The sequence below is a fragment of the Ursus americanus genome, chromosome 5 (genome assembly GCF_024610735.1).
Source record: "Ursus americanus isolate L20-20 chromosome 5, mUrsAme1.1.p, whole genome shotgun sequence".
Taxonomy (NCBI): Eukaryota; Metazoa; Chordata; class Mammalia; order Carnivora; family Ursidae; genus Ursus; species Ursus americanus.
The window spans coordinates 75,770,141-75,797,927 of NC_142131.1; the positions used below are offsets into that span (position 1 = coordinate 75,770,141).

The 27,787-nt window shown below is 56.8% G+C and overlaps 1 protein-coding gene and 1 long non-coding RNA gene across 4 annotated transcripts; both read left to right on the forward strand.

Annotated features, from left to right (window-relative positions):
* The first annotated feature begins 223 nt into the window (after positions 1-223).
* LOC123790598 (uncharacterized) lies at positions 224-9,938 on the forward strand. The gene is made up of 3 exons (XR_006779134.2): positions 224-456; positions 4,411-4,559; positions 9,814-9,938. It is a non-coding gene; the product is annotated as an uncharacterized LOC123790598 (long non-coding RNA).
* A 6,437-nt stretch (positions 9,939-16,375) lies between these two features.
* N4BP3 (NEDD4 binding protein 3) lies at positions 16,376-24,756 on the forward strand. Of its 3 annotated transcripts, none has more exons than XM_045794918.2 (5): positions 16,376-16,713; positions 21,764-22,111; positions 22,371-22,898; positions 23,482-23,736; positions 23,846-24,756. In XM_045794918.2, the coding sequence occupies exons 2-5, from the start codon at positions 21,791-21,793 to the stop codon at positions 24,380-24,382; spliced, it is 1,641 nt and encodes a 546-aa protein (XP_045650874.1). In that variant the 5' UTR covers positions 16,376-16,713; positions 21,764-21,790; the 3' UTR covers positions 24,383-24,756. The 3 variants fall into 3 exon arrangements, with proteins under 3 accessions (XP_045650874.1, XP_045650873.1, XP_087718504.1); XM_045794917.2 differs by having other exon boundaries at positions 16,378-16,713; positions 21,761-22,111; XM_087862378.1 differs by lacking the exon at positions 16,376-16,713 and having other exon boundaries at positions 16,738-22,111.
* Positions 24,757-27,787: the final 3,031 nt, after the last annotated feature.

Consider the following 27,787-nt stretch of genomic DNA (forward strand, 5'->3'; position numbering starts at 1 on the left):
CAGGGAGCCCGATACAGGACTCGACCCCAGGACCCTAGGATCACGACCTGAGCTGAACGAAGGCAGTCGCTTAATGACTGATTCACTCACACGTCCCCGAGTCTTCAAACATCTTAAATTTGGCCCTAGGGACAGCTCAGGACCTGGCTCCACCCCCTTTGGCTCCCTACCCCCTCTCCTAGGAAAGAAGGCTCTCAAAGTCTCCAGGGGCACCACCCCCGCTCAGACTGGGTGCAGCACAACCTTTTCTCAGTAGGGGCACCTCTTCTCAGCCCTGCCTGCAGCCGGTTCAGCGGCCTCTTTCTCCCCAGGAGCTCTGCCTCACTCACCTGGGAGCTCCCCAAGGTCACCGTTCTTGTCATTTCCCCAGCATCTCCATCGTGGACGCTGCCTGTGGCCACATGCACGGAGGAAGTAGCTGGTCACGGAGCAGGGGTTTTGTGGATGGCCAAAGAGGTGAGCAGAGAGCACCTTCCAGTAGGAGATGACAGACAAGTCTCATGGGGGATGTCCATGTGGCCTGGGCCTGGATGAATGAGCAGGACGTGACCACAGGGAGGAGAGCCATCTGCTGGGTGGCTGGGGGGCCAGCGGGTGCAGGGACAGGGTGGTGTAGGGGCGCAAAAGTTTCCTGCTTCCCTTCTACAGTCTTTGGATGGTCTAACAATTAAATTGATGTAAGACAGATGAACAGGAGAAGAGCACACAGAAGTTTAATAACATGTATGCCTCCTGTATACAAGGGAGAGACCCAGGAAACCGGAGCAACACCCCTCATGCCCCACCCCACCCCGCCTCCTCACTCCCCTCTCCCCCCTCCCCCCCTCCTGCCACCCCTTTTCCCCCCTCCCCCCCAAATGGCCCAAGCTCCTCATCTTAAATACCATCTTCAGCTAAAGACAAAGGATGTTGGGGGTGGGAGTCAGTGATGGGAGGGTTTACCAGGAAAAGCACAGTAAACAAGAGTCGAGCTGTAATGCCGATTTAAATGCGGGCCTTCTCCAGGGACAGCAGATCCTAGAGATTAGATATCTTCCTCTTCCTGGTACTGAAGGGGAGACACCCTAACGAATTATTTCCCTTGTAAATGTTTCCTACTAAAGGGTAACCTACTAGGTTTTCAGAGCTCTGCCTGTGCCTGCGAGGGGAGGGGCAGAGGGAGAGGGAGAGGGAGAGAAGCAAGCTCCCCGCCGAGCGGGGGGGGGGGGGGGTGCGGCTGGATCCCAGGACCCTGAGGTCCTGACTTGAGCGGAAGGCAGATGCTTAACTGACAGCCACCCAGGCGCCCCTGTGTCTGCTGTTTCTGAAAAAATAACCAGCATTAAGAAAAAAAAATAGGCAGCATAAAATAATCAATAGGCCAAAGAGGCATATTTGGGGGTGACATATTTTGCCCCCCTTCAGGGGCCAGATGCATCATGGGGCACGCTAAGGAGCCATCCAGGGTGCCATGGGCGAGGAGAGGAAGGCAAGGAATGGAACAGAGAGAGAGAGAGGTCACCTGCCCGGAGAAAGGCCTGGAGAGTCAGGCTGGGGGATCTGACCTCAGCAGGCCAGGGGTCAAAAGCTCAGAGGGGACAAGGACTGAGGCCCAGGCGATCCAGGAGAAGGGGAGACTGGGGTCTTCTAAAAAGGAGAAGCGGGAGCACCCGGGTGGCTCAGTCGGCTGAGCTTCGACTCTTGATTTCAGCTCAGGTCATGATCTCAGGGTCAGGGGATCGAGCCCGGCTCCGGACTCGCGCTCAGTGGGGAGTCTGCTGGAGATTCTCTCCCTCTCCCTCTGCCCTTCCCCATCTTAAAGTAAATCTTAAAAATAAAGTAATATAAGTAATCTTAAAGTAAAGGCAATCTTAAAGTAAATCTTAAAAATAAAGTAATATAAGTAATTAGTAATATAAGTAAATAAGTATTATAAGTAATAAGTAAATCTTAAAAATAAACATAAAAAGGAGAAGCACGCTCAGCTCCTTAGTGATGAAGACAGTCAAGAGACTCAAGGCTGCCACGGCTTCATACTTCGAGAAGCCGGAAACCCAGTCTTTATAGTGAAATGTCCTGATTGCACACACAACCCACCCCCCCAACAAAACATGATCCCAAGACTTCAGTTTGCAGCCTCGGGGGCAGGGTTTTGGGCAGCAAGATCAGAGCTGTGTCCCGGCCTGTTAACGCTGGTGACTGGTGAGGAAAATGGCCTGGAACGGTCCAGAGTGAAGGCAGGGGACCGCCGAGAATAGGCTGAGTCAGGGGTGGGATAAAACAGAGAGGGGTAAGGTTGCCAGACAAAATACAGAAACCCCCCAGTTAATTTTAATTACACATAAACAAATTAAATTTTTTTTTTCGGAAGTAGAGCTGACACACAATGTTACCTTAGTATCGGTAATACAATCTAGTGACGCAGAACAATTTTTTGGGGGATCGAAAAATGATGCAGGGGCGCCTGGGTGGCTCAGTTGTTAGGCGTCTGCCTTTGGCTCAGGATGTGATCCCAGAATGCTGGGATCGAGCCCCGTATCGGGCTCCTCCGCGAGGAGCCTGCTTCTTCCTCTCCCACTCCCCCTGCTTGTGTTCCCTCTCTCACTGGCTGTCTCTATCTCTCTGCCAAATAAATAAATAAAATCTTTAAAAACAGAAGAAAAGAAAAGAAAAATGGACAAGGTCAGGGCAGCAGCGCCTCCCTGGGGTGCCTGGTGAGGGTGGCTGGGCCCTAGAAACCCAGGCAGCCATCCTGGAGGAAAGAGCCCATTGAATTCCAGACGTCCCCACCCCCTCCTCCTGGCCTCAGGCCATTCTCTGCAGGGTGATGCTCAGGCTGGGCTTGGGAACCACAAGGAGACTCTGGGTCCCTGGAGATGAGGAGGAAAAGCAGAAACCCTCCTTTCCCGGGGCCTCTTCCCACAGCACAGCCTAGCCCTGCCTGCCTCCCCTCGACCCGGTCCCCTGCCCCCTGCTTAGGAGGATGGCTCCCCAGTCCTCAGATCTCCCAGACCAGCTCTGTGTTGGGGCAGGTGGGCGGGTGGGTGGGCTGGGTGTTGTAGCGTGGGTGGGGGTCTGTACCAGCTTTCCTCCTCCCCTCGCCCGCCAGGCCGGCTCCTCCCCCTCTTTGAATTGCCTTCACCAAGGGCCTTCAGCCTTCACCTTGAGCCCTGTTGTTTCTCCAGACACCTCATCGCCCCTGGGGCTTCAGGGACCCTCTGTATGCTGAGGACTAAAGCAGGACAGTTTTTAAAAAATCCTGCCTGTTTAAAAAATCCCAAGGGTATTCTGACCTGCTCTACTAGGCATCCCCTTCAGCCTGCCCACCCCCTCTCCCTCCCTCCCTCTCTCCTTCTCCCCTGTCCTTCCCTCTCTCCCCGAGTCCTGGTATCTCTCCACTCTTCTTTTCTCTCTCTCTCTCCATTTGTCTTGTTCACAAAACTCCTCCAAAATTTCTCCTGGAGGGGCGCCTGGGTGGCTTGGGTGGCTGAGCGTCGGAGCCTTCGTTTTGGCTCAGGTCATAGTCTCAGGGTCCTGAGATCCGGTCCCACGTGAGCCCCATGTAGGGCTCCATGCTAAGGGGGGGGGGTCTGCTTGAGATTTTTCCCCCCTCCCCCTGTGCCCCCTCCCCCACTCGCGCACCATCATGCGCGGTCTCTCCCTCTCCAAAATAAATAAATAAATCTTTTAAAAAATTTTCTCCTGGATTCCCAAAGAAAAGTAGAACTTCCCTCCTCCATCCAACCACACAAAATAAAACCGATAAATAATCCTGCACATGGTAAAATGTACCATTGCCTTAAAAATGTTGGCAAAGTTGGCTCTGCCTGACGCAAGGGAGACCGGCAAAACTTGCTCCAGGAGACTGGAACTGGTAGAAGTAAAAGTTGTGAAAATAAATACAAACTGATTGATGCAGAAATGGATTTTGTTTAAAAATTAGATTGAGGGGCGCCTGGGTGGCTCAGTCGGTTAAGCATCTGCCTCCGGCTCAGGTCATGATCTCAGGGTCCTGGGTTCGAGTCCCGCATCAGGCTACTTGCTGAGCAGGAAGTCTACTTCTCCCTCTGCCTGCCGCTCCCCTGCTTGTGCTCTCTCTCTCTCTAATAAATAAGTAAATCTTTAAAAAATTTAGATTGGGGGGTCCCAAGTGGCTCAGTTGGTTACGCATCTGCCTTCAGCTCAGGTCATGATTCCAGAGTCCTGGGATCGAGCCCCGCTTCTCCTTCTCCCTCTGTCTCCCACTCTCTCTCCATCAAATAAACAAATAAAATCTTTAAAAATTAATTAATTAATTAATTAAAAATAAATAACTTAGATAGAATAAAATCAAATTGAAAAGAAGGAATAGCCATGAAAGTTAATTCTGGCAAAATAAAATTTAAATGCAAAAAATAAGAAACGGCCTGACTGTGCTGTACTTAATTTTAGATCAAGCAGTTAATTTGCTTTGGACAGCCACGGGCAAAAGAATGACACGGGGCCATTATCTTACACCAAACACAAAAGTGAACTCACGATGAATTAAAGACTTGAACGGAAGACCTGAGACCATAAAACTCCAAGAGGAAACACAGGTGGTAAGCTCCCTGACATCAGTTTTTTTTTTTAATTAATGATTTTTTATTATATTATGTTAGTCACCATACAGTACATCCCCGGTTTCCGATGTAAGGCTCGATGATTAATTAGTTGCGTATAACACCCAGTGCACCATGCAATATGTGCCCTCCTTACTACCCATCACTGGTCTATCCCATTCCCCCACCCCCCTCCCCTCCCTGACATCATTTTCGGCGATGATTTTTTTGGATTTGTTACCAAGAGCAAAGGGCAAATGGGCAGAGGATTGGAATGGACATCTGTCCAAAGAAGACATCCAAGTGGCCCAGAGACACCTGAAAAGATGCTCAACATCACTCATCATCAGGGAAATGCAAATCAAAACCACAATGAGATATCACCTCACACCTGTCAGAATGGCTATTATAGAAAAGACAAGAAATAACAAGTCCTGGTAAGGATGCAGAGAAAAGGGAACCTCTGTGCACTTTGGGCAGGAATAGAAATTGCAGCCATTATGGAAAACAGCATGGAGGTCCTTCAACAACTTAAAAAGAGAACTCCCCTATGATCCAGCAACTCGACTTCTGGGTATTCACCCGAAGAAAACGAAAACACGAATTCAGAAAGACATAGGCGCCCTCACGCTCATTGAAGGATGATTTATAATAGCCAAAGGATGGAAGCAGCCTAAGTACCCATCAGTGGATGAATGGATAAAGAAAATGAGCCGTATGTATACCATGGAATATTTAGCCATAAAAAAGAAGGGAATCTTGCCACTTGTGGCAACACAGACGGACCTTGACGGCATTATGCTAAGTGAAACAAGTCAGAGAGAGAGAGACAAATACCACGCAATCTCACTCGCATGTGGTATGTAAAAAACAAAAATAAACACAAAACCAAGCCCAAAGATAGAGAGAGCAGGGGCGCCTGGGTGGCACAGAGGTTGGGCGTCTGCCTTCGGCTCAGGGCGTGATCCCGGCATTATGGGATCGAGCCCCACATCAGGCTCCTCCGCTGGGAGCCTGCTTCTTCCTCTCCCACTCCCCCTGCTTGTGTTCCCTCTCTCGCTCGCTGTCTCTATTTCTGTCGAATAAATAAAATCTTTAAAAAAAAAATTAAAAAAAAAATAAATGTGATGGAGTATATGTGCTTCTTTAAAAAAAAAAAAAGATAGAGCAGACTGGCAGGGGATGGGGGAGGGCGGGGGGATGGCTGAAATGGTATAAACTTCCAGGTATAAATTAAATAAGTCATGGGGATGTACAGTATTGAGTATCGCATGGTGACTATAATTGCTAATACCATATCGCATATTTGAAAGTTGCTAAGTAGATCGTAAAAGTTCTCATCACAAGAAAAAATATTCTGTAATTATGTATGGTGACCGATGTTAACCAGACTTATTGTACTGATCACTCCGCAATATATACAAATTTGAATCATTATATTGTATACCTATAACTAATATAATGTTATATGTCAATTATACCTCAATAGAAAAAAAAAGAAGTTAATTTGCTTTAATGTAATTTATTCCAAAAATGCTTTATTGACCCAAGGGGGAAAAATCATAATTCTAATTAAGATAAAAAATTCTAGGGGTGCCTGGGTGGCTTAGTCAGTTAAGCGTCTGCCTTCAGCTCAGGTCATCATCCCAGGGCCTGGGATTGAGGCCCACATCGGGCTCCCTGCTCAGCGGGGGAGGCCTGCTTCTCCTTCTCCCTCTGCCTCTCCCCAGGCCTGTGCTCTCTCACTCTCTCTCTCAAATAAATAAAAAATCTTCCAAAAAAAAAAAAATTCTAACCAAGATATTTCCATTCAAGGAAATAACAGGGTCAAAATGCCCCTCACCTGTTGAAGACTCGTAATAGTATATAATTGCCCAAACTCCAGACACAAATATGCAACTGCCCATGGGAGGTTCTCATTTAGACATCCCAAAGCCTCATCAAATACAGACGCTCAAAACCAAACTGTTGATTTTCTCTTAGCAAACTGTTTCTCCTCTCAGACACCTGTCTTTGATGTTGGGACCATCACCCTTTCGGTTACTCATGGCCAAGACTGACAAGATAGGAATTACTGTGCTGAGGCTCGGAAGAGGACAAGATTTCAGAGAGGTAACCCTGATACTTGAGGCCACAGTTACCCTCGAAGCTTTTGCCAATTGGAAAGAAGTGGCTGGGAGGGCAAGCCCACTTCTTGTGGCCTTGCACAGCTAGAGACAAAAACCAGAGTCATGGGGCACCTGGCTGGCTCAGTTGGTAGAGCATGTGACTCTTGATCTCAGGGTTGTGAGTTTGAGTCCCCGTTCGGGTATAGAGATTACATAAAAATAAAATCTTAAAAAAAAAAGTCAGGGGCCGGGAGTTTCGGTCCCAATAAACCCAACATTGGGTTAAGCCCCAGAGGACTGCACCCTAGAAGTAAAGGTGAACTGAAAGCAAACCAGCCCTTCCCTGAATCGCAGTCCAGCTCTGAGTCATCCTGGGGCAACATCATGCCCTAAGTATGAACTACCATGATCTCAGTTCGCTAATCCCTCCAGGCTCCTGGCAAAAGCAATAGAAAACTCTCTTTGGCAAATGACAAAATCACCCCAGTGCAAATTATTTCTACAAGTAATATCACAACTGTAATATTCAACATACAAAAACAACCAGATGCATGAGGAGGCAAGACTCCTTGAACTAAAACCTTGAACTAAGCCCATCAGAAATAACAGTCAACAGAAACTGAACTGGAAGAATTCCAGACTATAAAACAAATTACACCTACTATGCTCAAGAAATTAAGTACCAAAATTGAAACTTTCAGCAGGGAGCAAGAAACTCTCTAAAAGTCTATAGTACACGTGAAAAAGGAATAAACTGAAACTAAAAACAAAAATTATAAATTTAATGGACTGTTTAACAGCAGATTTGACATGGCTAAAGAAAGAATTACAGAACTGGAAGGCTGGTCAGAAGAAAATCCGGAAAGAAGTATGGAGAGAAAAAAAGGATAGAAAATACAGAAGAAAAGTTTACAGATATGGAAGTTACAGCAAGAAGATCTCATATATGTCTAACTGCAGTCCCAGGGTGGCTCAGGTCATGATCCCAGGGTTCTGGGATCGAGCCCCGCATCAGGCTCCCTGCTCCACGGGGAGTCTGCTTCTCCCTCTCCCGCTGCCTGCCACTCCTCCTGCTTTTGCTCTCTCTGTCAAATAAATAAACAAAATCTTTTTAAAATAATAATAATCGCAGTCCCAGAAGAAGAAAGAGAGACCAGAACAGAGACAGTATTTGAAAAGATGATGGTTGAGAGTTTTCCAGAACGGATGAAAGATATCGATCTATAGGTTTAAGAGCTGAAATGGATCCCAAGCAGAATAAATAAAAAGAAATCCACACCTTGACCCTTGATCATGTGAAAATGTAGAAAATCCAAGACAAAGAGAATAGTAAAAGCACCCAGAGGAAAATAATAGATAATAGTGCAGGTTACAGCTACAACTTGTTCTGTGATGCTGGGGCTATGGTCTGCAAACTACATTTCCCGGGCCCCCTTGCCAGCTGACTTCCTGTTTGGTTCTGCCAGTGGGAGACACTAAAGGGAGATTAGCAGGTGGAAGAAGGGGATTCCTTCCTGTCTCTACTTCTTGTTGGCCTCACTTCAGGCACCTCCAGCTCCTTTCAACACTCCCAGCACCAGCCAGACCAAATCCCCTTGGAGGCATTAGCCCAAGCCATCAGGGCCCCTCTTCTGGGGGGTCCCCAGGTGGGGGTCCTCCTCCAAGCCCCTAGCTGCTGTTAACCTTACCTCTTCCCAGGCCCAGGAGTGGAAACTGTAAGCTGGGCTAACCTCAGCACCTCTTTGGCTCTTTTCATCCTCCAAAATCCGTGTGAACAATCCACTTTGTGTATTATATCTCCTTTGTTTGAAAAAACTAGCGTGGTTTTATGTTTTCCTCAGTGGACCATAAGGGATCCAGAACTCTTTAAAGGAGCCACAAAGGGGGCACCTGGGTGGCTGAATCCGTTGAGCATCTGACTCTTGATTTTGCCTCAGATCATAATCTCAGGGTCATGGGACTGAGCCCATGTTGGGCTCTGCACTCAGCATGGAGTCTGCTTTGGATTCTCTCTCCCTCTCCCTCTGCCCCTCCCTGCTGCTTGCAATTGCACACACGCTCTCACTAAATAAATAAATGAATGAATAAATAAAATCTTTTAAAAAAATTGAGGAGCCACAGAAAACATGGTAGATAGCGTCTTTGTTCCCAATTATTTGCCACCAATTCCTGTGGGAAGCTAGTATTTCTCCACCCTGGTGATATCAGGCTTTGGCCAGGGACATGCAAGAGTAATGATATTTAAGGATAAGCAACACCTTCTGTCACATCTCAGAAAAAGCTTGAAGAGCCATCCCATGATTTTGCCACGGCTCTTTTCCCTCTGCCAGGAGACGAGCTTGTCCCAGGTAGGAGTTGTGGCTGACTACCACAGGGCATGGAAAGCGAGCTAAAAATAAACCTTTGTTGTTGCAAGCCAAGGAGGCGCTGGGGAATGTTTGTCACTGCAGCATACTCTAGCAAAACCTGACTGATACATGCAATTGGCCTGCCCCTCACTCCTCAACAGCAAAAATGGAAGGCGGCAGATGGTCCAACAACAGCTTCTGTGCACTGAAAGAAAATTACTGCCAGCTTAGAATTCTATACGCAGAAAAACTGTCCTTCAAGAAGAAACACTATAAAGACATTGTCAGACAAAAACTGGGAGACTGGGCTGCCAGCAGCCCACTACACATTAAGGGAAGCTAATGACTGTGTTTGCAGAGAGACTGAAAATGATCAGAGAAGGAAGATCGTGGACACAGGAAGGAAAGAAGGACAAAATCCACGGTCAATACGTGGGTCAATCTAGCTGAAGACTGAGTGTGTGAGAGAACAGGAACAAAAACAGCGTGCAGCACGTGGCTGGATCCTGAACCAGGAAAGGGCGTTGGTGGGAAAGCTGGTTGAATCCAGATGAAGCCCGTGGTTTACAGTACTGGACCGCTGCGAACCTCTCCACTGTCGTCACTGTGCTGCGGTTACGTATGATGTTAACACAGCGGGGAGGCCCAGTCGAGGATATCAATGAACTCTACTTTTTTTGCAACTTTTCTCTACGTCTAAAACTAGACGTTATTTCCAAATAACACAGAACCACTGGGGTCCCGTAGTGCCGGGTGGTGCCCTCCACCCAATCCCGCTTCTTCCCCTTTCTTTTACAGGTATTCCCACCAATAAACCCTTGCACTCTGAACCACGTCAGTATCTGCTTCCCAGAGGATCGACCCACAGCAAGCTGTTTGGTAGGCTGTGTGACCTTCCCACCGGCTCATGTAGGGGACCTAGCCCAGGGATGATGGGTGGTCTGTGTCCCCATCGGCCTGGCAAGCCCCCCGCGGCTAGCAGCTGTATGCAAAGTAAGAGGCTAGTCGAGGGTCTGAACCCCTTGACCTCCACACCTGCCAAGGGCATGACGAACACAGGCCTGGAGGACCTTGCTGACCCCGTGAGGGTCTGTGTGACCTGGACCTCGGAGGGGGTGGAGCAAGTGGACGGGCAGCCGCTGCCCAGGCAGGCTGGGCTGGAGGGTGGGGTGGGGCGTGGCAGTGCCAGGCCGGTGAGGGTGTGTGTGAGCCTGTCTGGCTCCCCTGGGCGCGGCTGGGTAAGCGTTCAGGTGCATGGCTCTGTGAGCCGGGCCTGCTGTGGGTTGGGGATGGAAGCCAGATCGGCTGGCTGTGTCGCGCACATCTACTCAGCGGGCTGAGGGAGCAGGAGAGCCGGGGCCGAGAGAAAGCCCTGCCTCAGCAGAAGAGGCAGGGGAGAGAGTGCTGATTTTCAGACTTCAAGGTCTGGGACGCCTCTTGCACCAGGGCCCAGGGTGGCGAGGGCTGTGCCCCGACTTAGCTGACCAGTGAGATGTGGCAGATGGAAGGGAGGGTGAGGGGCCCACTGGGTGGACACGAAAGTCAGGTAGTGGGTGGGTGACCAGGTGCCTGAGACCCTCCCGCAAGCCCAGGACCTAACCGCTCAGGGCTGTGGCTCCCACACTCCGAGGAAAACAGCCCTCTCTTGGTACTGAAACAGCACATACTGGCATATCTCATTTCTCCACATGGACAGGAGTCCCCCAGGTGACCCCAAGATCACTCGTCCTGGCCTTTCCTAGAGAGGAGAGCTTCCTCATTCTCTCTCTCAGGAGAGCGATGTCCATGGGCAGGTGGCCCCAGGGCTGGTGGACGGCACAGCAGAGAGGCCTGCCTACGGGACATCGTGCTTGGCAGATCTCCAGGTGGCCTGAACCCTTAGCTTTGTCTTTGGCCATCGTACCCAAACCACCACACACCCTAAAACGAACACCGATTACAATTTAAAATGTTTGTCTGCACTGAAAATATCGATGGACAAAATAGCATAGTGTCCAGAATTTGCGTTCAAGTAACCTGGGAGTGGGGGAGGGGCGGGGGCAAAGAGGGAGGGTTCATATAGAGATGAATAAAATCCTACAGTGGGGTGATGAGTACCTGGGAGGGTTTTCATTCTCTTCTCTTGACCTTTGTGCATATTTGGAAATTTCTGTAATGAAGCTTTGAAAGTAATCTAGGTGAAGTCCTTGTTCAAAAGGAAATGACTGGCCCGCCACCAGCCCCTTTCAGGGGCACGTGAGGATCCAAGTTCGCTTCAGTGTACGGCTGTTTTTTCTTCCTTTTTCATTTCTTTTGTTTTTTATTTTGAGTGTAGCTGACACACAATGTTACATTCGTGCTGGGTGTTCAGCCTGGTGACCTGACGTTTTTTCCTCCTTTTGTACATCTTCTCAATTGTGGTAAGATCCACGTAACACGCAACTGACCATTTTAACCGTTTGTAAGCGTGCAGTTCGGTGGTGGTAAGCACATTCACGCTGTCATGCAACCGATTTCTAGAACACCTTCATCCTCTCGATGTACAATTTTGCAGTGACTTCCCCAGACTTCTCTTAATACTGCCCCCTCCCCCACAGACCCCGTCCTGCCCCTAAATAATCCTTTTGATGGAGGGATTGGAAGCCAGGTCTCCCGAGCTCCATGGGGGGCGGGGGGGGGGGGGCAGCCGGGCCTGGGCCAGGTTTCTGGGGACCAGCCAGTGGGCCAGCCGGGCGGCCTGGACTCGGGGCGGCGTTCGCACTGCAGTCCCGGCTGGCTTCTGCAGGTCTGAGCTCTCTGCCCCGGGCAGGCACCTGGCAAGCCCTGGCAGTTCTCAGCTTCCACCCTAACCCGCAGCCTGGGGCTGCCCTGGTCACTGGGGGAGGGTGGGCAGTGGTGGTGAATCGAGGCTCCTCCCCGGCACGGGTGACTCAGGGAGGGCCGTCCAGGTCCCAGGAGATCACTTTCACCCCAGGGTGTGGGGCTCGTCTCCCTGGGTGCGGCGGCGGGGCGGCCGCACTGGGTCCTACTGCCTCGACCCCGACAGCCACAATGCTCTCCTGGAGGAGCTGGCAGCAGCGGGAACGGGCACCAGGAATGACCCGCCAGCCTGCTGTCTGCGAGGTCTGAAATCCTCAGGCCCCCTCTCCAGGAACGCCCAGCTCTCTGTCCCCCTTCCTCGGGCTGAGGCCTGGCTCTGCTCCAAGGGGACAAGAGAGGACCAGGGAAGGCAAGGAGCGAAGGGCAGGTGGGGGACACATGGCTGTCAAGTCCCTCCTTCACAGGGCTGCTGCTGCCTGCTTACACACAAAGAAACTGAGGCTCAGAGCGGCCACCGGGAAGTGACAGACCGGGAATTAGAGCCGGGCCGGCCTTTCTTCCTCCTCCTGGTTAGAAAGAAGCCACGAAGTGGCTTTCTTGCAGATGGTGTGTTGGAGCTGAACCCAGCCAACAGGTCCTGGAGGAGGCCCTGGGAGGGTCTGGACATAGACTGGGGGCCGGTCACTGTGTGTTCAGGGCTTGCTGTCTCCTGAGGGTAACAGACAGATGAGCCACAAATCTGCACTGCGACAAGTGTTGCCACAGTGACAGCGGATGGGGGCAGGGGGAGTAATTTTGCCTTGGGGGCGGAAGGAGGGACACAGACGGTGCCCTTCATGGGTTCTCCCCAAGACCGGCGCGTACAGATGAGGACACTGAGGCAGCCCGCCGTGCAGAGGCGCACCAAGCCGGGGCAGAGGTCAGGCCCGAAGGAGCTGCAGGACCGGTCCTGAAGCTGGGGACGCCACCGCCGGAGCAGGGGAGTCTGGGGACAGAATGCGTGGGCTGGGACGCACCCTCTGGGGCAGAGTGGGTGACAGCTGGGAGCCCGCGCACAGCTGGGGCAAGAGTCAAGGAGAAAGGGGATGAGGCCAGAGGTGGCAGCCAGAGAGGAGGGGACCATCCCTAGTCTCCACGAGGGGCTCCTCGATGTGAGAGTCCCAGCCAGTCTCAGGCAATGAGGAGGGACATCCGCCCCAGCCTGGGGCGACAGACCTGAGGCACCGAGAGTGCACCCTGGCTGGGGGCCAGCCACTTCAGGACAGGCTCCAAGAAGCAGTCTGTCCTCCTGACCACCTTTCCTCCTCTTCCCATCAGAAGGGAGAAGGGCAAACCAACAGGTACAGATGTCCACCATGTGCCAGGAGCCGTGCTGGTGCCTTACAGACATCATTTCACATGAGCCCCTTTTTTTGAGATGAGAAAACAGAGGCGCACAGAGGCAAAGTCAATGGTCCAAGGTCAGCCGATTCCAGAAGTGGCTGCGGCCACGGAGCTTGCTTCCCTTCCCCTGGCCTGGTGCCCTCAGGGCCTCACCCCTTGGCATCTGGGCACTGTGGCTGAACACGGCAGGCTAGGAGGCAAGAGCCCCAGCTCCCAGGCCCAGCTCCGCCCGTAACTAGCTCTGAAGTGTGTTTGGGGGGAGTTTTTCTATCAGAGGAGGGTGGGCAGAAGGTTCCCAAGGGTTCATTGCAATGCTCTTAAGGTCTGTGCTTGTGAATGTGTGCAAGAGGGCATGACGGTGGAGGGCACAGGACATGTGGAGGCGGACAAGGAGGCACTCTCTGGATTGGGACCAAAGCCGCCTCTCCCCTGGGGCAGCTGGTCCCCTTGGGCCCCCACACTCCCCATCTGGGGGATCAGGACAAACTCCAAGGGCTCAGAGAAGCCAGGCAGGAAGGAGCATCTGCCAGGCCAGCTTCCCAACTTCCAGGGAGGGGTGGTGGTGGTGCGGGGTGTTCTTGGCAGCCTGGAGGCCAGAGCCTGTGCAGGATGTAGGGGACAGACAGCCTCATCCAGGCTGGAGGGGGCGTGGACAGTTTTGTCTCTTGTCTTTGACCCAGAGCTCAGCCAGGCTGCTCTCTCCCCCCAGCTCCAGCCCCCTGCACTGCACCCAGCAGGCTTCGGGGAAGTGGTCCCAGCTCCCCGCAGAGCCACCAAGGCTCCACAGGCCTCTGCTCTGCTGGGGGAGCCACTTTCTTGGGATTCCATTCAGCCAAGACCCTACTGCTCTTCTCTTCTCCCCTCCCCTCCCCTCCCCTCCTGGGGCTAAACATCAGTCCTGTGGGGAGGTTCCAAAACACTGAACACCCTTCCCCTCCCACCCCCCTCTGGCAGCCTCGTGCAGGGAAAAAACTTGGACTGGGGGGGTCACGAGATCCTGGATAAGTTGCCATGTTTGTAACAACAAAAAGGGTGGGGGGGGCTGAATCTGAGTTTTCACCAGAACTTACCTTTGATCCCCTCCCCCTCTTCATGTAATTTCTTGGCAAGACAAGACAATTCTGCATTCAAACTATCTCACGAACTTCCTCCATCTCTTCCTCTCACCACTGCCCCTGCCTTCTCTGCCTGTTGCTTTCTTGTTTTTTTTTAATTTAAAAAAAAAATTTATTTGACAGAGAGAGAGCAAGCACAAGCAGGGGGAGGGGCAGAGGGAGCGGGAGAAGCAGGTTCCCTGCTGAGTAGGGAGTCCCTACATGTGGGTCAATCCCAGGACCCTGAGATCATGCCCTGAGCCGAAATCAAGAGTCCAACGCTTAACCAACTGAGCCACCCAGGCGCCCCCCCCCCCCCGCAGCACCTATTTCTAATTAATAAGCTTGCATTCCCCAGAACATGCCCGGCCCTCTTCAGCCAGAAGCTCCTGACCATGGTGAGCCCTTTCCTCCACGGAAATGCTTCCCATCCTTCAAGTACCACCTCAAAAGCCTCCTCCCCAGTGAGGCCTTTCCTCGGGTCCCCCAAAAGGTGAAGCATGTCCTTGTGCTGAACCTTCATCTGTCCCAGTGAGTGACCCCACCAGACCGGGGTGCTCAAGGGCTAACATACAGAATAGCAGTGAGTTTTCTTAGAGATGAGTCCCCTTAAGTTCGGCACTTCCATCGTTAGTAAATGGGTAAGGACAGCATAGAAGATAAGGGGTTGCAAACTGGCGACCTGTGGGCCCAGACTGATCCACGGGGGGACACAAGTGCTCTTCATCACGATAAAATTCCCACACCATAAGATCAACCATTTTCAAGTGTACAATTCAAAGGAACTTAGAACATTCGCAAGGTTGTGCAACCGCGACCTCGCTGATTCCAAAACATTTCCTCATCCCAAAAGGAAACTCCATGCCCATTACGCAGGCACTTCTCGTTTGTCTCTCCCTACAGCCTCTGGCACTAATCTGGATTTACCCACCTCATCTAAGTGGAATCTTACCACAGGGGGCCTTTTGTGTCTGGCTTATTTCCTTAGCCTCCTTTTTTTCTCTTTTTTTAAAGATTTTATTTTATTTTATTCGACAGAGATAGAGACAGCCAGCGAGAGAGGGAACACAAGCAGGGGGAGTGGGAGAGGAAGAAGCAGCCTCATAGCGGAGGAGCCTGATGTGGGGCTCGATCCCACAACGCCGGGATCACGCCCTGAGCCGAAGGCAGACGCTTAACCGCTGTGCCACCCAGGCGCCCCTTTAGCCTCATTTTTTGGAGGTTCATCCGTGCTGTAGCAGGGATGAGCACTTCCTTCTTTTTCACGACTGAATACTATTCCATCGCGTTGATATACCACAATGTGCTTAACCATTAATCAGTGGATGGGCGATCTGAATCGAGTCGCCCACCTTTGGCTATTGTGAAGAGTCTGGCCGCGAACATTCCTGTACAATGTTCGCGCCGGGGGTCCCTGTTTTCAATTTTGGGGGTATATACCTAGGAGTAGAATTGCTGGGTCATAGGATGACTAGGTTTAACTTTTTGAGGACGACGCGCGCTTTCGTTGTTTGAATCTGGATACCTTCAGGTGTCCATCTGTCTGTCTCCATCTCTCCTGCATTGTCTTACACCCGTTTGGCTCGCATTATTTGCCTGGCTCCGGAAGGCATCTGAATTTGAGGCCCCTAAGAGGCTTTGGCGGCAAAATAAAATAAAATAATAAAATAAAATAAAAATAAATGCTTAGCGCTGAATTCAGCCGCTCAGGAGCCAGAGCCCTCGGGTCTCTCTCTCCGTCTCTCGGAGCGCTATTTTGCTACACCTCAGCACGGGTAATAATGCTCACCTAAGAGGAGGCGGCGAGGATCTGGGAGGTGATGGACGGAACGCGCCTCTCCGGGAGCTGCCGAGTTCTGGAAACGGAGAGGGGCGGGCGAGACCAGGAGGAGGAGGAGCGGGGCGGGCAGGGCGCCCTCCGGGGACGTCGGCGGCGCCGGGGGCTGCCGACCCGCCGGGGATCCGCGCGCGGCGCACCGGGCGGCGGCGGCGCGGGGCGCAGCCGGCAGGGGGCTTGGGCGGCTCGGGCGCGTGGCGCCTCGGCGGGCGGCGGCGGGGCTGGCGCGGCGAGCCCGGGCGGGGCTCAGGTTGGCTCGCGGTGGGCGGGGGTTGCCCCCCGTCCCCGCCCCCCACATCCGGGGGCCCGGCCGGGCTCTGGGCTGGCGGCGCGCCGGTGAGTCAGGCCGGGTTTTCCCTCCGCCTCTAGGGCAGGCGAGCGAGCGCCTCGGAGCGCGTCCCTTCCTCGCCAATCCGGCTCCGGCGGCCGCCCGCCCGCTCGCCCGCCCGGCCGCGTTTTCCCCGGCCTCTGCCGCCCGGCCGCTCCGGGCCGCCTCGCAGTCTCGCCCGGAGCCGGTGCCTGGAGGGGTTCGAATCCGCGCGAGGGAATTGCAGCCCGCGAGGGGCGCGGAGCGGCGCCAGCATGGTGAGTGCGACGCGCCGGGGGCCGGGGACTGGGCTCGGGGGTGGGGCCGGCCGCCGAGGTCTCGCTTTCCCCGCGACCTTGGCCAAGCCGCAGCCCGTCCCCGGCGAGGTGCCCGTCTGAGAAGTGGGCGGGGGTGGCAGGGTTCGGTGTGCGCCCAGGTGCCCCCTGCTTCCACACACTGAAGCACCGAGGCGCGGGATCGGGGACCGACCGCGACGCTCCTCTGGAGGGGCAGGCGGCAGGGTACGCTGCTCTCTGCAACCCCTGCAAATGTGCTCTCCTCGGAGCAGCGCCCGGGACCCCTGCGCCGCGGCTGGGGTGGGGCAGGCGCCCTTGGCGCGGGAGTGTGACCTGGGCTTCGGCCTCCTGGGGCAGGCCCCAGGGAGGGGCCAGCAAGAGACGCCCCCTCCCGCCCCCCAGGTAGCTCGCGGTCCTCCGGCGGTTCTGGGGAGCTCACGCCTCCTCCACAGTCTTCCCGGGAGGAAATTCCGTGGGGATGCCTACATGGTCTGCTCCTCCACCTTCCCCACGAGACCCCTTTGCCGCCCCCTCCGGGATACCCCCTTTCTGCTCCGGTCTCCTGTCCTGTAAGGGCGGCAGCTGCCGGCCCGACGCCAGGGATCCCGACCGGTGGGGACACTACCAGTTCTTGGCGGCGGGAGCACCATCCCAGTCTAGCCAGAGCCTTTGGCCAAAGCGAGGGCCGGCCTGGGGCCAGGGCGACATCAGGTCCCCTGGCCTTGTCTGGAAAGAGGACTGGGCTGGGACCTATCGCCTCCCACCCCGCACTCAGCTCCCCAGTGCAGATTAGGGCTCTCCTCATTTGCACCTGGGGCTTAGCCTGACTGACCGGCGACCTTGGCCCCCGTGCCCTCTCCCTGCCCAGCCAAGAAGGGAGCGGAGGCAGGAGGCCATCCTGGGCCCAGGGATCCACCTCCTCCCAGGGCCCTCCTGGGCAGGGCTCCTCTGCCGGCTGGCTGAGTGTGGGTGTGTATGTGCGAGACTGTGAATGAATGCGGCCAGCCTGCTCCTGCCACCTCCTCTAGAACCAGCAGCTTCCAGGGCTCAGAGTCCCCAGGCAACAGTGCTTCCACTATTTCTCTTTGACCCAGGTGCAGACAGGAGGAATTCCATGCTGAGGGGACTGGGGTCCAAACCTACCTGGTTGCAGATGCCCTTGGGAGAAGCAGGTGTGGGGGGCTGGGCGGACACACATAACACAGCAGTGTGTGGCCATGGAGGGCAGCTGGTGACCCCTGGCTGGGACAGCAGTAGAGAAGGGTCTTGCCCAGGGAGTTGGAATTGTTCATCATTGTGGGATCTTGGGCAGCTGGTTTCTGGGCCTCAGTTTCCTTGCCTGCCCCCCACTAGGCTGTTGTAGAGATGAGCTCAGATGATGAAATAAAAGGGCTCAGAGAACTGTAGAGTGGTATACACCACTACGTGACTCTGGTGACACTAAGACTCACTCCTGTGGGGTTAGATGCTGGGCTCTGCCTCTTTGGGTGTCCCAATGGAACTGGGGTATGCCAGCCTCTCCCGTCCCTGCCCTGGGCCCCCCTCACCCACGGCCCCTCGTTTGGAGCTGGGACATTCCAGTCCAATTCCTCCGGGGCAGCTGCAGACACTCCCTTCAGCAAAGCTGATCCCCCAGCAGGTGGTGGGACCCTCCCCTGGGCCTGGGCTCTGGAGGCGCCTTCAGAGCTTCCTGCCCACGTGCTCTTAGATGGGCCAGTCGAGAGGGGAGGCACGCTGGGGTCAGGGTGGGCTTCGAAACCTGAGGAGTTTGTGTACTTTCTCCAGCGCGGCTGAACATGACCTCAGGCGCGTGCTTTTACCTCCTGGCCTCAGTTTCCTCTTCTGAAACGGAGGATGTCAGTATTCCCCACCAGTGTGTGTCGTGAGGCTGTGGTGAGCCCTGTGTCAGGCTGACTACGGATGCCGGGGTGCCTGCCTGCGTGTCCTGTCTCTGTTTCATGGCCAGGGGGGCTCCCTGGCCTCGTGTTCCTGTCTCCACCAAGGGTTGATTCAGAAGAGATGCCCTCTGTGTCCAGGGCTTTCAGTGCTGCTGGCTAATCTTGGGGCCAGGGCTTGGGGAACAGGAGCTCAGGGGTCCCGAGCTGGGGGCTAGCTGGGGACTGTGCAGAATTTGGGCCAGCCCAAACCTAGCCAGCACGGTGGCGGTGCGCTCAGCTCTGTGCAGCGCTCTGAGCCCCCGGGCGTGGACTGAGCTCTGGGCAGGGGAGCCCTTGGAGGCCCTCGGAGGAGGCCCTGCTTTTTGCTCTAATATTCCCAGAGGGGCTGCAAGGCACTTGCTGTCTCTCCCTCCTCCTCCCCCACCAGATCTTCTCTAGCCCAGCCTGCACAGCTGCCCCGGCCTGACCAGGCCAGTGCCTGGGCCTCCAAGCGACGGGGAAGGAATGTGGGGGGGGGGTATGGACCCCTTTAGGAAAAGGGACTGTCCCCAGACTGAGACCTGGGTAGGGTGGAGCCTCCTAGAAGCCGGGGCCTCAGCCCTGCGGGGGGAGCTGATAATACAGCCAGAGAAGTTACCTAGGAGGGGTGGAGGGCGAGGGCCTTGGAAAAAGGAAGGGGCTCTCTGTGCCCCCTTCATCCAGCTCCACAGCTGTTTCTAATTGCTCAGGTCATATGTGGAGAGAAGCCCCTCGCCCCCCCCCACACACACACCCTCCTCCGCATCTAGCCTGGGGGCTGGGTAGGACAACTGGGTCTTCTTGCTGCTGCAGTGCTAGAGCCTTCGCGTGTCCTGTGTGTGTGTCCCAGAGGGTGCTCAGCGCCGTGAGGGTGACCTTGTCCCCGACTGTGTGTGCTGTTGGATGCGACCGTCCCTGCTCTGTCCTCTAACGTAGGAGCCACTGTGCTGCTCACTGAGTGGACTGCGGAGGTGTGTGTGTGTGTGTGAGAGAGAGAGAGAGAGAGAGAGAGAGAGAGAGGGAGGGAGAGAGAGGTATGTGCTATTCTGGCCCGTGGCTGCCTCTGGTTCAAGGGCTCTCTCCCGGGACCTGAGACCCTTTGTGGGGAACAGAGGGTGCCCGTTGTCTCTCCGTGACACAGGAAGTCAGGATCTGCCCAGGGGAAGGTGAGGCGGTGTGTGTTTGGGGGGAGGTGGGTGTATTCGCCACCCCTGCCACCTGCCTACCCCCATGCTTGCACTCGGCTCCTGGCTCCTGAGACCTCTCACCTCTGTTGTCTCTGTGACGGAAGACCAAAAGGAAGACAGGGCAGGCCGTCTGGCCCACTTCAGAGATGGGGCAACTGCTGCAAAGGGAGAAGCGATAGTGGCCGGGTGCCCGTGGAGAGACAGTGGAAGGACAGGGCTGGAGACCGGGTTCTTGGCCGTCCGCCTCCCTGAGAAGCAGCGACCAGAGCTGAGTGTGCTCAGACACAGTGGTGTCTGTCACTGGGTGCACCTGTCGTGGTCAGGGGGTGTCAGATTGGGATGGAGGACACTTCAGCTCTAACCCTTTGGGCTGTGGGTGCCATGCTGGGCCCCCACTAAACACTCAGCAGCCATCCTGCGGAGATCACAGGCTTCTCATTGCGACCCGCTCTGTGACCTTGGGCAGGCCGCTTCACCTTTGGGAGCCCCGGTGCCCTTGCCTTAAAAGAGGGACAACAGCTCTATCATGGGTCTCAGTGAGACCCCCTACGCAGGGCTGTGTTGCTGGAGGTGGCCAGCACCTGTGATTCCTTAACCGATGTGTCCCCTGACCCTGTGTGCCCTGTGACCTCTTCAGAGGCTAGGTGCGGGCCACAGGGTGGGGGCGGGGGTGGGGAGCAGGGCCACACTCCCCCCTCCCTCCCACTCCCCGAGAACTTTGTCTTCCCCAAACACAAAACCTGGAAATGGTTGAGGAAGATGGAACCTCCTAACGACCATTGTTTGAGGTGGGAGTGGGTGTCCCGGAAGCAAATTGGGGTGGGCGGGGGGCCGCACAGCTGCTGCACGCCTGCTGGGTGTCTGTACGGGGACGGGAGCAGCTGCTTGGGGGTGGGAGGCAGAGAAGAAGGTGGCATTCGCTCATTCGGCAGGTCCTGTGTGTGTATCTGGGGTGTGCCAGGCCCTGGGCTGAACAAGGGATCTGGTGGGGGGCTGGGGCCAGGGACAGGTGGGAGCTGGTCCCTAACCTGGTCTCTGGGCAGCCTGCCGGGGAGGAGTCACGTCTGAGCAGCTGAGCTCGGCTTCAGGCAGCCTGTGTTGACCCCGGCTATGGGCCAGGCCCTGAACTGGACCCTCTGTCCTGTTATCTCATCCCATCCTCCCAGCATCCCTGAGTGATAAGACTGCTTGAGGAAGCTAGGGTCCACACTTGATTGGCCCCACGCCAGGTCAAGATTTGGGACCTCCCCCCCGCCTGGTGGTGGGTTTTGGGGTGGTACTGTAGGCAAGGGCCGGCAGGGGCTGCCACTGCCCCTTCCCTCTGTCTCCCGCCACTGCCCCTATGACAACGTGAACACCTGTTCCGGAAACTGACCATTGTTCCCGCCATCCTTCCTCCCCTAGGCCCTTCCTGTTTGTATCCCTCCCACTGCAGCCCCCAACCCCACCCACGCCAGGTGCTTCCCTTGGGGAACTCTGACCCACTGCAGGAAGAGGGCCTGAACAGGGTTTTCCCCCTCCCCAGAGAAAAAGAAGGAACGGGGAGTAATAGGCCACCCCCCCCCAAATTGTGTGAGGACCCTGATAGGAGAGTGAACAAGGTCAAGAGTCAGACAGCCTGAGTCCTCAGCTGGCCCAGTCCTGGGAGGGGCCTATACCGCTGCTTTGGGCCTGGTGCCCTATGCCCCCCAATCACACTGGCCCCTAGCTGGAGCTGGGACGCCAGGCTGGTGGCTTTGGGGCCTCTACCCCTTTCTCTTGCCAGCCTAGGAATCCTGTCCTGGATTCTGTCCAGGACCCATATCTGCCTCCTGGGCCTGGGCCAGCTAGGGAGCTGACACAGAGAACACGTACCTGGTTTTAGGGGATCAGGGAAATTGGGCAGCAAGTGCCCACCTGCCCCTGATGGAGCCTCCCGATCCCCAGAAGCAGCTGCCTGTGCCCTGTTGAAACTTCATGGCCACAGCCCCAGGCCCTGCTGGCATTGCCATGGGCAGCGTGGGCAGCCTGTTGGAACGGCAGGACTTCTCCCCCGAAGAGCTACGGGCAGCACTCGCGGGTTCCCGGACTTCCCGTCAGCCTGATGGGCTCCTCCGGAAGGGCTTGGGCCAGCGTGAGCTCTTCAGCTACCTGCACCTCCCCAAGAGGGACGGCAAGAACACCAAGAGGGCCCCTCGGAACGAGCCTGCTGACTACACCACCCTCTATTACCGGGAACATCCTCGGGCCGGCGACTTCAGCAAGACTTCGCTGCCCGAGCGGGGTCGCTTTGACAAGGTGCCTTTCTGCCCGCTTCCCTCCCTAGTGTTGGAGGGTGGGGGTGGGAAGCTTGGGGTCTCCTCAGAGACCCAGATGCTCAGATGGGGCTGGGACGTGAACCTCCTGCGGTAGGCCGGCCTGAGGCTTGGTCACAGGTCACCGCCCCCTGGTGACTTGCACTCCAGGTTCTCAGAGAGGATCCTGGGGGCTGTGGGCGCGTCGGAGGGCAGAGCTGAGGTCAGCCCGGGGCCTCAAACCTGCCCTTTCTTCCTGGCAGTGCCGCATCCGCCCGTCGGTGTTCAAGCCTGTGGCGAGCGCCGGGAAAGGCTTCCTGTCCATGCAGAGCCTGGCGGCCCACAAGGGCCAGAAACTGTGGCGAAGCAATGGCAGCCTGCACACACTGGCCTGCCACCCCCCCCTGAGCCCAGGGCCCCGGGCCAGCCAGGCACAGGCCCGTGCCCAGCTGTTGCATGCCCTCAGCCTGGACGAGGGTGGCCCCGAGCCCGAGCCCAGCCTGTCTGACTCCTCCAGTGGGGGCAGCTTTGGCCGCAGTCCTGGCACTGGCCCAGGCCCCTTCAGCTCCTCGATGGGCCACATTAACCACCTGGGGGGCTCCTTGGACCGGGCCTCACGGGTCCCCAAGGAGGCTGGGCCCCTGGCTATGCTGAGCTGCCTGCCTGAGCCCCCACCCCCCTATGAGTTCTCCTGCCCCACCGCGGAGGAAGTGGTGGCCGTGCTGCCCGACACCTGTGAGGATCTCAAGAGGGGCCTTGGTGATGAGGACGGCTCCAACCCCTTCACACAGGTGAGGGCGCCCCCTACCTTGGGGTCCTCTTCTGTCCCTTGGCATTGGAGTACAGGGAAGACAGGAGGGGCCTCAGCCAGCTCACCACCATGGCTCTGGCCACAAGAGAGTAAGGAAGATGGGGTGCCTGGGTGGCTCACTTGGTCGGGCGTCTGCCTTCGGCTCGGGTCATGATCTCAGGGTCCTGGGATCGAGCCCCACCTTGGGCTCTCCACTCAGCTGGGAGTCGGCTTCTGCCTCTCCCTCTGTGATCTCTCTTGCTCGCTCTCTCTCTCTCTCTCTCTCTCGAATAAAACGTATTAAAAAAGGAGAGAGAGAGAGAGTAAGGAAGATGGAGGTGATCCAGTCCCCCCCCCCACGTGACGGGGATGTCATGTGACTGGTGGCCCTCGCTAGCCAGGAGTTGTGTGGAAGGGAGGAAGAGAGACTCCCTGGGAGGGCCGTGTGTCGGGGACACTTCCCCTGCAGCCACAGCTGGGGTGTTGTGGAGGGGTCTAGCTATGGGAGCGCCAGCAGTCGGTATCCAGGAGGTGGGGCCGTTTGTGGGTTTCCCAGCGTGGCAGGTGCCTCTTCCCCGTGGCAGGTGCTGGAGGAGCGCCAGCGGCTGTGGCTGGCTGAGCTGAAGCGCCTGTACGTGGAGCGGCTGCACGAGGTAGCTCAGAAGGCCGAGCGCAGTGAGCGTAACCTCCAGCTGCAGCTTTTCATGGCCCAGCAGGAGCAGCGGCGGCTGCGCAAAGAGCTGCGGGCGCAGCAGGGCCTGGGCCCCGAGCCTCGGCCCCCCGGCGCCCTGCCGGAGGCCGACCCTAGCACCCGACCCGAGGAGGAGGCCCGATGGGAGGTGAGCGACCGGGCATCCTATGAGCCTTCCGTCCCCTTTGCGGCCTGCGTCCCACCCTCTGCCGCCTCCCCGCCCCTTACCCGCTCTTGCGCATCCTGTGCCCCTCCAGGTGTGCCAGAAGACCGCGGAGATCAGCCTCCTGAAGCAGCAGCTGCGGGAGGCGCAGGCGGAGCTGGCACAGAAGCTGGCCGAGATCTTCAGCCTGAAGACGCAGCTGCGGGGCAGCCGGGCGCAGGCGCAGGCGCAGGACGCGGAGCTGGCCCAGCTGCGCGAGGCGGTGCGGAGCCTGCGGGAGCAGGGCCCGCGGGACGCAGCCCCGGGCGGCTGTGAGACGGACGACTGCAAGAGCAGGGGGCTGCTGGGGGAGGCGGGCGGCGGCGAGGCCGGAGGGGGAGGAGGGGGCGCCGAGCAGCTGCGGGCCCAGCTGGTGCAGGAGCGGCTCCGCGCCCAGGAGCAGGCGCTGTGCTTCGAGCGGGAGCGGCGGACGTGGCAGGAGGAGAAGGAGCGGGTGCTGCGCTACCAGCGGGAGATCCAGGGGGGCTACCTGGACATGTACCGCCGCAACCAGGCGCTGGAACAAGAGCTGCGGGCTCTGCGGGAGCCCCCAGCGCCCTGGAGTCCTCGGCTGGAGTCCTCCAAGATCTGAGGCCAGTGGATGAGCGGGCGGCAGAAGCCCCGCCCGAGAATGGCTTGGACAAGCCCGCCCGGAGATGGCTGGCCCCTTCCTTGCGCTGGTCTGTGGCAGAAACTGCTGAGGCTGGTCAGGGGTGGGGAGGCCCACCGACAGGAGGGGTCCAGTGGTGCTGTGGGCTGGCTAGGGTGCCAGACGCAGGAGCCGGGGCCAGGCTTCCCGGCAGAGTAGCACCTTGGCAGGGCCTTGCCCTGCTCCCGGGAGTGGATGTGGCCCAGAGAAGGAGGCTGGGGAATGAAGAGCCCCGTGATGCAGAAGGGCAGGCGTGCAGGAGGGAGGCTGGGATGGGAATACTGGCCTCCCCCAGAATAAAACCACATTTTCTACAAGGAGGCCCCCGGGTGCTACATGGGGCCTGTCCCTGGCCTGAGTCTAGAGGACTGGGGATGGTTGGCGTTGGGGGCTCTTTTCCTGGGCTGTAGCACCCCTCCATGGTCATGGTCCGTGGGAGGGTGTGCCCAGTGCCCGTGTGTGCAGCTGCTGGGCATGCGCATTGGAGTGGAGGCATCCTTGCCCCACCACACAGTTCCTTAGCTGCCGTGTGGGCTGAAATTCCTTTCTTCAGCACCAGTGGGATTTTGCAGAAGAAACAATGCCAGGGAACCCAGAAAAACAAAAGGGCAAGTCAACCAAGGCATTGAACATGAAACATTCTCTTGGTAGGAAGTCTGGGCCCTGGGTACCCAGCCCCCTGCTGGGTTTGGGGCTGGCCTGAGACAGCTTCCCCTGGAACACCCAAAGGCTCCAGGAAGGCCCTACCCCTCCCAGAAGGTACCTCCCATCTTCCCCTCTGGCTGTGGTGCACCCCTCCCCACGCAGGGATGGGAGGCCCCAGGAAGGTGCAGGAAACAGGCAGAGAAAACTTGTGGGTGGGTAACTTGTTAAAGGGCCTGCACTGCAACAGGGAATGTGGCCATTTCCCTGTAGGCAACGGAAGGCCAGGGGGATATTTTAAAGCAGGGGTGAGATCTGATCTGATTTGTATTCTGGAAAGCTCTGTGCTGAGAGGAAGCAATTCTCCACCTCCAGCCCTGCACCAGGCTCCCTGACCCTTGGACTCCGCCCAAGTTGGTCCTCAGACCCCTCCAGCCTACTCCCACCCCTAGCTTCTCAGACGTCTGGGTTCGTGTCTGGGCTTTTGCTTCCTCCTGGGTGGGTGGCCCAGAGCACAGACCCAGTCTGGCACGCAGGTGGCCCGTCCCCACACCTTGCAGTAAAGTTCAGTATCCTTATGCTTGCATCACTGTAGCTTTTGCCAGGCATTGAGCACCTCCTATCTGTTAGGCCTTCAGTGCATGGGGTCTCAGGGTTGAATTAGACGCATTTGCCGCTCCAGGGGAGCCAGCCTGCAGACGTCTCCCCTCCCAGTCCCTGCCCTGATGGGGCAGCGGCAACCTCTTGACGAGTTCTCTGCAGAAACCCCAGTTTGCTCCCTTCAGCCATGATTCCCCCTCCCCAGGCCATGCCTGGCCACCCATCGCACCCCAACAGGTGGGTCCTGGTGGAGTCACTGTGCAGGGGTAGCCATGGGGCTGTGGAGTATGTGCTGATGTGCCCCACCTTTTTAGGGTGGAGAATGGGGTGTGTGAGGTGTCTGCTGTGGGGATGGTGTGTTTATGGTCATGTAAGTGGCAGGTGTGTGTGGAGCTGTCTTGTGGGTGGTGGGTGTGTCTGGGGGTGTGTTTGGGGCTCCCGGGTTGGGAGGCCAGGAGGGCTCCTTCTGCTCTATTTCTTCCCGCCAGCCCCAGCCCAGCCCCTCTTGGCTCTGGCCAGGCCTGGGTAGAGCCTGTGGCCAGGACAGACCCCTGCACCTAGCTGGAGACCCATCTGGGACTACCTTGAGCCTGGGTCCTCTGTCTGGGGAGGGAACCTGGGAGCACTCAAGTTAGGCAGACCTGTCTCCCACAGGCCTTGGAACCCGTTTCACAGATCCCTCCAAACCGAGGTGTCTGGGCCGGTGACCCCTCCAGAAGGCCCCACCCCACCCCCAGAGCTAGGTGCTGACCTAAAGCCTGGGCCACTCCCTCCCTGCAACCTGGAGCTGGTCAGGCTGGGTGCCCACGTGCCCCACCATGGCTGGGGTCCACCTTCCGGTGTACCATCTCTGCAGAACCGCTCCCCACCCAGCAATTAGAGAGCTGGGCCGGCCAGTACAGCCAGCGGGGAGTGGGTGGGCGGTACCAAAACCTGGCAGCTGTGCCAGAAACCAGGGCCAGACCCAGATGCAGGGGGAGGGCGCTGAGAGAGCTGAAGCTGGGGTGTTTCTGAGGGAACCGGATCCCTGTTAGCTCATCCCTGCCGGGCAAACCAGTTCCCTGGTCCCCGAGCCGGCTGGGTGGCTCTGGGGACCAGCCAATCCCAGGTGCCACCACAGGGGCTGCTGCTCTGGGGCAGCCCCTCCCTCCTGCGCCCGGTGGGTCTAACCCTCAGCTCCCCAGCTGCCCAGAGGCCCCCTCCCCCAGCAGACTAAGCCAAGGCAGCCAATTCTCCAGAACGGAGGTGAGCTCCCCGCCCTGGGCTCTGTGCCCCCGATCTCTCCTGTTCTCAGCTCAGATAGGGTCACATCTTCCAGGGGCTCCCTGGGCCCCCTTAGTCTATCACTTGAGGTCTCTGACAGCCTGGCCTCCAGATGATGGTGCGCTTTCTGACCCCAGCAGCCCCTCGAAGTCCCTCTGGGCCCTCGTCCTCCAGGCAGAGCCTCCTCACAGGTCTGACTTCCTCAGGAAAGCCTTCCCTGAACTCATGCCCTGCCCGGCCCCCCTCTCGCCCCCACCCCGTGTCCACAGACCCGTATATTTGCTGACATCGTCCATCTCTCTCCACAGGGCTGTGGGCATTACCAGGCAGGGCCATGGCTTCTGTTTTTATCCCCAGAGCCTGCTCTGGCTCCAGCCCAGAAGGCACTGGGGGGGCTTTGGAGTCAAGAGGGACCAGACCTCTCCCTGACTGGCATGGGTTCGAGCTGCGGGTGGAGTGGAGTGTTTGGGGAAGTCTCCAGCTCTGAGTGTTCATTCATCATTCCTGGGCACTGGGGCCAAGGACTGGGCCACAGAGCTGGTCACCATCTCCTGCCCAGTGAGGTACGACATGCCTCCCTCAGGGCCAGGCCTGGTTCTCAGATGAGGAAGCCATCATGGCCAAGGCCTCTGCCCCTGTGACCCCTCCCTGTGGGTGGGGGAGGGAGACGGCGCACACATACGTCCATGGTAGTGACCGGGCCAGAAGAATGCAAACATATACACACAAGGGGGACAACAGAGGGGCCTCCACGGTGGCAAGTCAGCAGAGCATGGAGAAGGACATTTCTCTGAGACCTGGGGAGGGGTGGTGTAGGGTAGGGGGGTGGGGGGGCTATAGGTA

Coding starts and splice junctions, on each gene's coding strand:
- N4BP3 (XM_045794918.2), top strand. CDS start 21,791: ATGGCCACAGCCCCAGGCCCTGCTGGCATTGCCATGGGCAGCGTGGGC. Junction 22,112..22,370: donor AGCGGGGTCGCTTTGACAAG/GTGCCTTTCTGC, acceptor TCTTCCTGGCAG/TGCCGCATCCGCCCGTCGGT. Junction 23,737..23,845: donor AGGAGGAGGCCCGATGGGAG/GTGAGCGACCGG, acceptor GTGCCCCTCCAG/GTGTGCCAGAAGACCGCGGA.